Genomic DNA, 12,415 nt, shown 5'->3' with positions numbered 1-12,415 from the left:
CTTTGAATATAACACAAAATATTCTTATTTACATGTATTTTCTGCTTCTGTACATTGGCTGTAACGCTTAAAGACGATTTTGCCAGAAAGTCTATGAATTGGAGGTGCTATGCAATGGAATGCGTCGAGTTTGGATGTAATGAGACTGGATTTGTATTCCATAGTATATAGTATAGTGTCAATAATAATAATAATAATAATAATAATAATAATAATAATAATAATAATAATAATAATAATTTGTATAATTAGAAAATGAAATAGCTCCTGATATCTTGGGATTCATTCAAGTCACAGCATTATTATTGCGCCTTTGCGAAATTTGCTGTAGGACTGTAGGACTCTTATTGTCCAACAAAGGAGATCTGAGAGTAAACCATTTATAATAATAAATATATTTCCGAGATAAATACGGGGAAAATAAATTAATAATAAATAGGACTAATGGACAGTATTCAATTACTCAGTCCAGATGTTCATTTCAATTTTTCGAACATGATGCCATCAAGATACTGATTTATCTCTTAAGTATCTCGCTATTTAAAAACTGTTTTCAACGGAGTTCCAAGCTGCAGACTGCAGTATGAGTCCAAGTGTGTCCCGCTCTGCTCATCGTGGCTGTGTAGGTCGTGGCAGCACGCCAGACAGGGAGGTTAAAGGTGGCGGTGGCTCGCTACCACCTTGCAGACCGTGAAGAAGAATCCGAGGGACGAGGGGTCGTTGAAGAGCCGGTGGAGGAGCAGCCGATGGTCCTCTGTACAAATACAGCGCCGCTCCTGGATCCAAGTTGGATACCAGGCTCTGTGGGTAGAAGTATGGCGACGGAAACATCCGTTGAAGGGCAGAGTAGTTTCCAGCTTCCGCTAAAAGTTCAAGTCCGACTGCAGTTTGTCTCTTCCATTTGGTCCTTCCCCAAGAAAGAACAAAAGTGTACATTTCAGAAATACTGCGACATGACCTCAAAATAGATGAAGCTACAACAACAACAAATTCATTATTAATAATAATCGTTGCCACTACCGTCATCATAATTTCTAATAGGCCTATATAACAATTGGCGGCAGTTTAAGTGTAGGCTACCCTAATTTCCAGACAGCAGCCTCCATATGTTGTCCACACACAAGAAATTGAACAGTGTTGAATTGACAAATTAGTTAATTGACAAACTGTATGAGATATAGCGTCGGCACCACAATGTCTTAAATTAATGTACCCTTAACTAGCTAACTAAACCAACCTGTAACAATAATTCAGTAATAGAGAATGGGAACTTCCAAAATGAGAAAATGCTCATAACCACGTCATTCCAAGCATCAATTAAAAAATACTCACTTATCGTTAGATAAACCGTAATGTGATGGTTCTCACAAGATGTAAGAGTTTTAGTAGGCCACATAATGATTTATATTCTTTGGAAAGGTAAGTAAATTGCCACATCTGAATTATTTATAGAGAGCATATAGACTAATTCATAATTTATGTAAAACAATATTTGTGGATATCTAAATAATCCGTTTGGGTTAGACCTACTGAATACGTTGTAAAAACCGATATAATTGAGTTATTTTCAGTGTAACAAGCCCAGGGGGATTTTGGTGCAAATTCAGAACACTCACAGATTTGATTTAACATCATGAGCTAGGCCTACTTTACGAGAAGTCATTTTTAACATGAACTTCACTTTATTTTGCCTATGTTTCATACATCAACACATGTAAAATGCATAAATTATTATTCGTATGTGGTTATGTATGTGTCAACAGGCGTTTGGAGTTGTGCGTAAAAGTACGCGTAAAATCAAGAAAACCCGTCACCAACAAGGACGTTCCACTTGAAATCCAAATCACACCTGACGCTGTAATCAACATGTCATATAAACTGCCCTCGGACTGGTTTCCCTTGTCATCTCTGAGAGCTCTTGATTACACTTGACTTGTCTTTAGTCTGCTGAATGGAAAACTCGTTTTAACCTGCCAGTCAGACTGAAATACTGGGCTGTCTCGGTCGACTTTGTCACTAAGCAGGTGTGTGTGTGTGTGTGTGTGTGTGTGTGTGTGTGTGTGTGTGTGTGTGTGTGTGTGTGTGTGTGTGTGTGTGTGTGTGTGTGTGTGTGTGTGTGTGTGTGCGTGTGTACGTTCAGAAATAGTGTGCTCACCTCCTATTCTGGTACCAAGTTTTCACTTGCGTGTCCGTAAGATTAAGGGAGGCTGCCAGTTCCATTCGGTCTTGCACGCTTAGATACTTTTGGCGTTCGAAGCTGCGCTCTAGCTGGGCCAGTTGATGGTCGGTGAAGGCGGTGCGCGCCTTCCGGGGCTTCTTCAGGCGGACCTGAGAGCTGTCTCTGCTACTCGAAATCTCCCGGTCGCCTTCTTCTTTCACTGAAAAAAAAACATGAGCTGAATTTAATCAAAGACGTAAACCCTTGCACGACCACTGATGTAGGCCTACACTCCTACGTATTTAAAACTTTTATTGCTGAGGTTTTACCATGTGGAATTGGTTTAACAGCCATTGATAGTAGGTTTACTTTAAAAAAAAAATCGTTTTAGACAAATCAATCAGTCCTTGTTTTATATGGGGTAATTGGGCATCTTCTGTCACAGTTTGCAAAACCCGTCTCCGATGCTTGGTGGCTGTTTGTTGTGGGTGGTGGGTTGATATCAAATTTACTATCTTTTTCCACTAATCCGGGGGAAAAACAGCTCTTCTCCCCCAAATCCCTAAAAAAGAGTGGTGCGCGAAGCAGAGATGTTGCCAGCTGAATAGCTGAGGCGTCTCACAAGGAGGACAATAATCCGGTTAATTGAGCCGCAAGGGAGAGAACTCTCTCAACCGGGACAACACAGAGACTTCACAGTGGCCTGGGTAAGGGGCGAAATAAAGACCGAATCGACCGTCCGCGTTACAAATCTGATTAGCACAAAGACAAATTACCACAAATCCCTGTAATATTAGGAGGCAGAATCAGCGAAATCAAGGCGGCGTGTAGAGTTTACAAGGCTTAAAAGACAGATATAGAAATAGGTTGATTTTGAGCAACTTCGGCGCCTCAAGGCCGAGGCGTTCTGTAGTTTGAATCCTATTAAACTGGTGCTCCCACATGTAACGATGCAATTGATCCACTAGTGTATTTTGTAAAGCAATATTAATATGATACCTAGTGGAAATAGAGTGATGTGAAGATACATGGCACCTAAATTACATGCGTAATTGTTTTTAAAACTAGTCTATGTGCTCAATTATTTTTAAAACCACACACTCTGAAATAATAGCTGGCTTGACTTTTTTGTTTTGTGCTGCTGGTGATAAGCTAATTGGTTTATAAATAAGTACTCAGTGCCTCATTAAATTGTTAATGAAAATGCCAGGTGCTGTTAATGTGACAAGCTGCGAGATATGCAGATCTTTGATGACACGTGTCTGAAGGTGAATCTCGCACATATATTATCTATGCCATCAAAACTCATGGCCCAAAAGCACGCTTTTCCAGAAATGCGTAAATGGTGCTTCCGGCAAACGTTTTTCGTAAACTCCTCAAACGCTTTCATTAAATGTTGATAAACAAATGTGTTCAATATTAAATATATTTCATCTACAGATTTATAAAGTGCAGGCTGAAATTGAACAACCTTTGAGCGATGTTTCAACGAGGCCTTGTTGATAGTTTACTTTCCCACACACAGGCCACCCTAGACAAGATAAACTAGCGCAAAGCTGAAGAAAATAATCCTACCTGTGGTGGGCAATTTCAGCTCAACATTTTACCATTTTAAAAGTTCCTACAAACAGTGATAATAATGTCAATTTTCACACATTAACCGGGTACACATCCAGTAGGCCTATATTCGCACAAGAAAAGGTGAACATCGCTCCATACCTTTGTATTCGCTGTCTGATGACGAATTACTGTGTATCTTCTCGATGAAGTCGTCTGCTATTTTGGAGGCAAGTCTTCCCCCGTCTTGAGTCGGTTGGCCATTGCTCGAGTATGGCGCACAAGCAGCCAGCGGTTTGCAGTCAGCTAAAATGTCTCTAATAAGGAAAGATGAGGTGACAGTCCGAGGTTGGGAACCGGCAGAGATCTGGCCGTGCTGAAGGTGGGCCGGCAACCCAAGTGCAAGACCCTGTCGCTGGACAGCCTCATCTCCACATTCTCGCCTCGGTGACGGCGGGGACGAGCAACCGCTTTCCAGGTCAGATCGTGGGCTGAACTCCAGCGGAGACCGGCATTCCCCGACAAGACTGTCCCCCTTCGACATAACCGGACTGCCAGGTCTGTGTGAGAGTAGTGAGTCGATCCCAAAACTGGACCCGTTTGTGGATGACTCCATGGTTAAATCAACGTAGCGTTGAAGCCCAGCTCTCAGACTATCATTGGGATTCAGTCAAATTCAGCTTGAATAGTGTGGAGAAATACCCTATAATGTGATCGTAGCGTAGCCTATCCAGGAGGAAATTCCAGATACGAATCGAAAATCCACTCTTTCATAAAGTTTCTTGTTCCAGATATATTTTCATGTAACTGAAGACACGCGGGAAAAATACCTCACCAGGTTAACGGGGTTAAAGCAGTTGAAGAAAAAAATCGACCCCGTCTCCAGATATTTTCGTTTCTTCGCCGTACAAAAATCGATACTGCTGGCTCTCGGCTGGCGAATTTCATTGATTTACCGGGTCCAGTTTTTCTGCCCTAAAAGAGTTCCGACATTGTTAATTTTGAATTATGTTCCAAAGCATCACATTGGTCAGACACCGCGCTAACACTCACAAGTTACACGGCATTTCAAATTGCACCCCCTTTGACAGTCGACCGGCGCGGACGAGTTGATTTCAGCACCAAGGACAACGCTACACTGACTAGCAGGAGTTGCGCGGATGGAAGAGCCAATTGTTGAAATTTTCATCAGTTCAGTGGAAGTTCGCTGCTGTCACCAGGGCTTCTGTGGAGTAGCGAAGATCATTCTGTGCCAACTAAGTGATGCAACGCCAGACACAGAATGGGGCCGGTGAAAGGAAGAACAAGAGGGAGAGAGCGAGCGGAAAAGTGGATGCGAGAGAAAGTGAATCAGAAATGAGGTAATAAGGGTTAAATAGACACATTGGGGGAACGTAGGCTCCGAGCTGCGACGGAAAGAAAGCCTAAAAATGAAGTTGTGGAAAAACTCTGTTACTGGGGTTTTAAGGGCGCACCGTCCACGTGAATCCCCAGCGGCCGGTCCCTATTGGCTGAGAGGTATTTTTGGGTGTTGACGGGCTAACAGAGAGGAACACTGGACCCCCTCGAGCCCTCCCTCTCGTCCCTTCACGCTGATGAAAAGAGACACTGAATTCATTAGGAGACTCAGATCCAACTGTTTACAGGCAATTTTCACACTGTTTGCTTTCATTACATCATTGATGAGGCTGATAAAAGCCTTATAGGATGATCAGTATAAGGCATGTCTCGCTGGCTGAACTATAGCTTGAACACACTCTGTCCAAATTCAAAACTCCATTCAAATTGACCAACATTTTTTCAATGGAATACCACACCGCGTTTAACCATGTTGGCGTTTAAAAAGAAGCTTTCCCCTTTCTTTCTGGGTTGTCATCTTCGTGTAGTCCCAGGAAGAGGCAAGACCATTCGCTGTGCTCAGGCAGTTTTATTTGTCTTTTTTATCATAGCTAGGCTACATGAGAACATTCATTCAGAAACAATGAGATAAGACTACATAAAGAGTATGCTAATTTGTGATTAGCTGCTAAATTTGGCAGACTTTAAAGGGAAGAGAGAAATGAAAGAAGTATCTATAATCCATAGACTAACTTAAATTACAAGGGCGTGATATTTCAATTTAGACAATGGTATTTCAATGACCTCTTCGTCTTGGTGTAGTTCTCAAGTTTTTTTTCCAATTGTTGTAGGCCTATATGCTGCTGTTTTTGTTCACCAAAAGCCCTCCTAATAAGCGAAATCTGATGGTCTTGATATGTAACGCCTATTACTTTGTGCAAACCTTGGAGAGATGCAACAACCCACTTGTTCGTTACTTTCCATCTATTTTGGATAGTCTTACTCAGATCCAACTTCGTTGACCAAAACGTATGCAAACGACCAAACGCGTCGTTTAGCGCGTAATATGTATCTAATAGGAGGGGCAGTCAGCACTAATGAGGAAGAAGAACTCCGTGGCGCTGTCCAAAAAAGCGCAGAGTGACGCGAAACTTTAACACGCATGAAATACTATTGTCTTCTCCTCCATGTCTTTCCCCCGAACAGTTAGCCCCTCGTGACTCCCGACAGGGCATAATAATTGAGCCCCCCATCAGAACACCAGATTGGAGGCGCTATTGGGTTGTAGACACCGGCAGGTTAGTGAATCCGCGCCCCGCTCCCTGGGGGTCTTGGTGCGGCTGCAAGCTGTCACAATGAGGCGGGGGTAAAGACAAGGAGCAATGTGCTCTCACTTAAGTTTAATTTACGGTTGCACAATTTACGGGTGTTAGTGTTTTGTATTCTCCTTTGCTTTCAGTTTGCACCAGAATTATTTCGTCGCCATTGGTGTTGAAGGGCTTGACTTCGCCTTTGACAGTTAGTGTTTTTTTTCCTCTTATTGTAAGAATATCCACTTGAAACCGAAAGAGTAAAACCAGAATACCAAGTTTAAGACCATGTATAGGCCTATCTCATAGTGACTACACGTTAACTCATCCTCATCCCAGGTCTGTGCGCGTAGGCCCTATAGCCTATTCCCAACTTCTCACGTGACACTACCATCATTTATAAAACAAAATGACTTTTGAAAGATCAGTTGGCAACCACGAGATTTTTTTTTAATCCATGCCTACATTGCATCATTTGTGTGATTGCGAAAAGAGGACACCCACACCTCTTGCGAATAGCCCGGAGCCCACGCCTTCGCGGGAAAGTAGACTGACAGTGGGTCTGAACCCTTCAGACTAATACCACATAGGCCTACAAAGTTAGACAAGAGAGAAAAGAGGAAGTAGGCTATAACCTGTTATAACTGTTGTCAGTGGGTCAGATTTTTTTTCATTTATAGCCTAAGAAACTATCAAGGAAACTATCGAGAAAAATATTAACAGGCTATTAATAATTTGGCCTATTATTAGGAAATGATTAGGCCTAGGCCTACCGTTATTTATCTATGTGAAGTAGCTATTGCAAATCGTTGATTAAACGAAATAATTAGTAGCTTACTTGTATTAGTAACTTACTTAGAAGATCATTTCACTTAAGGTTTATTCAGGTAGCCTAAACAACGTAGGCTAATAGGTTACTTCACCGGTTCCATCCCAGCGTTGGTGTCATATTTCAAGGTTGATTTGATTAGTGTGTGCATCGTTAATGGTCTCATTCCCCCTTGATTTTATGCAGATGAGAAAACATATGTTCTCCCATTAAAGCATAGGCCTAGCATGTATAAAAACGTAGCCTAATCGTTAAAAGGGGAGTCGGCTTGATGGAGGCTCTGTTTTTTTAAGGTTTTTCATTGGTTTATCTTAGCACACTATGATGCGCCATTCTTCCTTGCATGTGTTTTTATAAATAGGCCCACACATTGGGCCTACTTGTTTCGTATTGTCATTCAGATTCAGGCATCTGCCGATGCCTGACCTCAAAATCCACCTCAGTTAGGCTACAGCTTTCCGTGTATGTTTTTTACTCCCTACACACGTTTATACTCACGTCTGTTTTATACAAATAAACATGTCTTGCTTCGAATTCTCTCTTTTTATCTCTGTCCTTAAAACATAGACAAAACACATCGCTCTAAAAAGACGTGTTAAGATTATTTCATAAAGAAAAGGGCTGACTTTAGACAACAAACAAACAGTGTTTTTAAAAAAGAAAGGGGGAAAAACTATGGATGCAACCTGGACCAGTCAGAGATGCAAATCCGCGCACCTTAAAGCCATCAGGTACGATACTTGACAGCAAATAATGAGATCCGCTGAATCTTTTATAAGGTTAACACTCACATTTCCCCGTCAGCTGTCACACAAGAAAGACTTTAGCACATGCATGCAGCAGGAGTAAACCTTCATCGCCTCATTAGACCTGACAGCACCCGGACCGCCAGCCCGCAGCGGCCCGCGACACCGGCACTACACCCCGTTTTGTGTCAGTAATTTGCAGGGGAGACATACCTAGCAGAAAAAAAGCAGAAAACGTCTGTGTGTGTGTGTGTGTGTGTGTGTGTGTGTGTGTGTGTGTGTGTGTGTAAGCACGCGCGTGCGTGTGTGCGTGCGGGCAAGAGAGAGAGAGAGAGAGAGAGAGAGAGAGAGAGAGAGAGAGAGAGAGAGAGAGAGAGAGAGAGAGAGAGAGATTGTGTGTCTATACAGTAAATAGATGTAGATGTATTGATATGTTTATCTTATTTAGGCATTTTATGTTTTTTATTTGGCCAACTATTATTATTATTTTATTGTACGTCAGCTTTGTCAACACTGCATCTGAGTCATGCCAATAAAACTACCCTTGAATTAAATTGAACTGGAGAGAGAGAGAGAGAGAGAGAGAGAGAGAGAGAGAGAGAGAGAGAGAGAGAGAGAGAGAGAGAGAGAGAGAGAGAGAGAGAGAGAGAGAGAGAGAGACTATTCAAATATACATGATACACATACGCATATTTCAGTGATGCAGAAGTGGAGGCAAGGGAGAGACCAGCCACATCTCTTTCAATGTGGGTCCGAGAGAGAGAGAGACAGAGATGGCTTCGCCTTGAATCGATGGTGAGTGGAAAGAAAAAGAAGCAAGATGGGAGCTGCTGTATTTGTGTATGTGTTGAGGGGGAGCGGTATGTGTGTATGTGTGGGTGTGTGTTTTCCCTTGTGTGTGTGTGTGTGTGTGTGTGTGTGTGTGTGTGTGTGTGTGTGTGTGTGTGTGTGTGTGTGTGTGTGCGTGTCAGCACAGTCAAGAAGGGAAGAAGGGATGATCTATGGGGAGGGTGCAGAGAGAGAGTAAAAGAGAGAGAGAGAGAGAGAGAGACCGAGAGAGAGAGAGAGTCGGCGCGGCAGGAGTCTGATTCTCTCCTAATTGGAAGCATTGGGCATTGTCAACTGAGGATTTTCACTTGCTGCTCGCTGACAGGTAGAGCCGTCAGGATGATAGCCCACTTGTCAGCGCAAAAGACCAATAAAAACAAACCACTTTTGATTTAATTGGAGGCCTAGCCATAGGAGAGGCTTGGGAGCTGGCCGGTAGGTGTTTGAAAGGAGAAGGGGGGTGGGGGGGGATTGCTCGAGGGAAAGAGTGCGCAACTCTGTGAATGTGTGTGAGTTAGTGTGTCTGCACGCACGTGCACGCGTGTGTGTGAGCGTGTGTACAGGGACATTGTGAAAACCAAACCTCACATCTTCGGACAGCCCAGAGCAGGGTGGGTAGGGTTAGGCAGTGGTCGGTCGCAAACCTGTTTCTTTCTCCTTCTTGCTTTCTGTCTGTCGGTCTTTCAATAATATCCTTCAAAAAAAAAAAAACCCTTGCACTTGTCCATGATGTCCTCTCGAGGGATTGGCTGGTAGGGGAGTTTGAGCTCTGGCTCTCCTCTTGAGTGTGCCCCCTCAAACGGAGGTGGCTCGTGCTGTCCACATGGCTCAACCCTCCCAAGAGCCACCCGCGGCCCGAGAAGCTGACCCAGCTGACTGGCTGTGCAAACTACTGACAATTGAACCCATCATGCAGCCACCCACCACTCTCACTCTCTCTTTCTCTCTCTCTCTCTCTTTCTCTTTCTCTCTCTCTCTCTCTCTCTCTCTCTCTCTCTCTCTCTCTCTCTCTCTCTCTCTCTCTCTCTCTCTCTCTCTTTCTCTGCCCCCCCCCCAACACACACACACTTCTCTCAAATTGCTGCCTGGATTCATTCAAATTAAAATGGTACTACACGGTTCTACACAAAATTATTCTGAGAAGAGCGAGAAATGACATGTGTACAAGAAAAAGGAGACCTGAAAAAAATAAAAATGTGAATTTGGGAGGCCATCATGCACATGCGAACAATTTCCCACTCTGTACATTCACATAGCCTATAGTTTTATTTCAGTCATTTCTCAAAATAAGAAAACTGTTTGTCCAGCGGTCTCAATGAGTTGTCAGCTGTAAAGACTGCCTCTGCCAGTCAGGTACTCTTCTCCACCTTTGTTCTTGTGTGAGGCTGTCTGTCAGCGCACTGCTTGCTGTCTCCGAAGACATGTAGTGGTCTGTAGGTACGTTGACATTTAACTGGTGCGTGATTTTCACTGTTGGATAAACCAAATTTTTGGTGAGGGCCCGCACACCTCGAATGTTTCTTTTTTAGCAGGTGCAGCTTTTCAAGGTACTCCAGTCTTCGTTTAACTCAAGGAAGAGCGCGATAAACCAAAAATTATAAGCAAGGATAAACCAAACAAAAAGCACAACCGTGCCCCTTGGATGGACAAACCATTTCAGTGAAATATGGCCCAAAAAATGAAGCAGAAGCAGAAGTATTCTTATTCTGCCTGCCACTGACTGCTTGATATACTTGCCTATGTATCATACACCAAAGTTACACTCACATAAAACATGTGAATTACTGATTAACATACTATTCGTTCGGTCAGTTTTACCGCAGTGAAATGTGCAGGATGTTAGATACGCTGTGCAATGTTAATTTTCCTTCACACTAACCTGTTAAGTACTGCTATAGGATGAAAACAAATCAATTCCATGTGAAATAAATATAAACTATATCACCGTTTCTCACAACCGACAGGCAGTTCAAACACTGATATTGAAATGCCCATATAGGCACTGAGTTATGGAAGAGGTTTTCCCTTCCTTCTTTGCATCCCTGGACTGCCAACGCCCCCGCACACGTGCTACCCTCCAAGCCAGGACTGCCTTGTTGGCCGGGTGCTCTATAATACTTGACAGAGTTCACCGAAGACATCTGCTCAGAATGGTTGAGGGGACAAGCATGGGGGCCAGTGGGGAGGCAGGCAGGCGAGAGGGCAGGGACTCTGAGCGCCAACCATCCATCAACCCCCTGTGCCAGGGAGACGGGACGGGGACAGGGGGCAAGAGTTGGCACATCTGCAGCTCAGGCAGTGCCTCCAACTCTAGCTCCATCTCCGACCCTAACACCACACCCAACCCCATCCCATCCCATTCTATCCCACCCGAGCCTGGCCCAGCTCAACCCAGCCTCCCTCCACCCCTTGTCCTCTGTGCTCTTCTGTCATTGTTAAAAGACAAGAGTCTCAACGATGGCCTTTGGAGGGTATGACCGTCCTGCAGCAGTGTTCTTCTGTCACTCTGGATCTCACCGTGGGCTACCCTGTTAATGTGCAGAAGTAATAGGCTCCAACCCCTGTACCCTTCACCCTAAATGTGCACATTGAGGGCAGAAGAAGAATTCTTGAGAAAGTGCTATTGCTAAATAGTCTAGTGCAGGGGTGTCAAACTCAAATTGATTGAGGGCCAAAATCAAAATCTGGAAATTTCATGTTCACATCTTGTTATGCTATTACAGTAATGGTGTATGTGGGCCAATTGTTTACATACTTGAAATTATCTCGTGGCTTCGGCCAGATTTGCCCCCTGGGCCTGAGTTCGACATCCCTGGTCTAGCTAGATAGGCCTATATGAACAAAATAGAAAGGAAAGGGGTCCTGGGTTCATTTTATGTGCACTGGAACTACCAATCATTCAGGTTGTTGTGTGTTGTGGTGTGTTGTGTGTCCCTAGAAGCTTAAAGGGACACTGTGTGAGATTTTCAGTTGTTTATTTCCAGAATTCATGCTACCCATTCACTAATGTTACCTTTTTCATGAATACTTACCACCACCATACAATTCTAAGTATTCATTATGACTGAAAAACTTGCACTTTTCTTTAATGAAAAGGGGGGTCTTCTCCATGGTCCGCCATTTTGAATTTCCAGAAATAGCCATTTTTAGCTGCAAAAATGACTCTACTTGGACCATACTAAAAAATATTTGTTTATTACTTAGTAAACTTTCATGTAAAGATCACATTTGGTAATAGGCAGCCCGGTTTCAATGAGCAGCATAGTTGCAGTACCTTTTTTTTGACCATTTCCTGTACAGTGTCCCTTTAAAAAAATGTCCAATGAAGGTATCCAAACCAAAAGCTGTGACCACAGACTACTCCTGTGGTATACTGGTAGTGCTGTGGTAGTAATGTGGTAGTGAACCTATAGTTTATTTCACCCTGAGATGCTTGTAAACCTGTTTGCTTTGTTCTTTTAAAGTGACACTGTGAAATGTTTCGTTCGACTCTCGATCTCTATGGGAGACAGCTCATTGGCTGCGACCTAAGACGAATTTCTTCTAAAATCATCCTGAAAGGTGGAAATTTCCCACGCCAGGGCTTAGTCCCGCCATCAAGGTAACAGTATCATGCAGTGCCGAGGGCACGTATTCTCATACTCTCATA

The 12,415-nt window shown here is 43.4% G+C and overlaps 1 protein-coding gene across 1 annotated transcript; it reads right to left on the bottom strand.

Moving 5' to 3' along the window:
• Positions 1–603: 603 nt before the first annotated feature.
• On the bottom strand, positions 604–4,331 carry barhl1b (BarH-like homeobox 1b). The gene is made up of 3 exons (XM_063211439.1): positions 3,878–4,331; positions 2,156–2,378; positions 604–907 (listed from the first exon to the last, which is right to left on the bottom strand). The coding sequence occupies exons 1-3, from the start codon at positions 4,329–4,331 to the stop codon at positions 610–612; spliced, it is 975 nt and encodes a 324-aa protein (XP_063067509.1). The 3' UTR covers positions 604–609.
• Positions 4,332–12,415: the final 8,084 nt, after the last annotated feature.

This window comes from Engraulis encrasicolus, chromosome 11 (assembly GCF_034702125.1).
Source record: "Engraulis encrasicolus isolate BLACKSEA-1 chromosome 11, IST_EnEncr_1.0, whole genome shotgun sequence".
Taxonomy (NCBI): domain Eukaryota; kingdom Metazoa; phylum Chordata; class Actinopteri; order Clupeiformes; family Engraulidae; genus Engraulis; species Engraulis encrasicolus.
The sequence above is the reverse complement of the archived record's forward strand: the minus strand, read 5'-3'. Positions and strand labels throughout refer to the sequence as shown.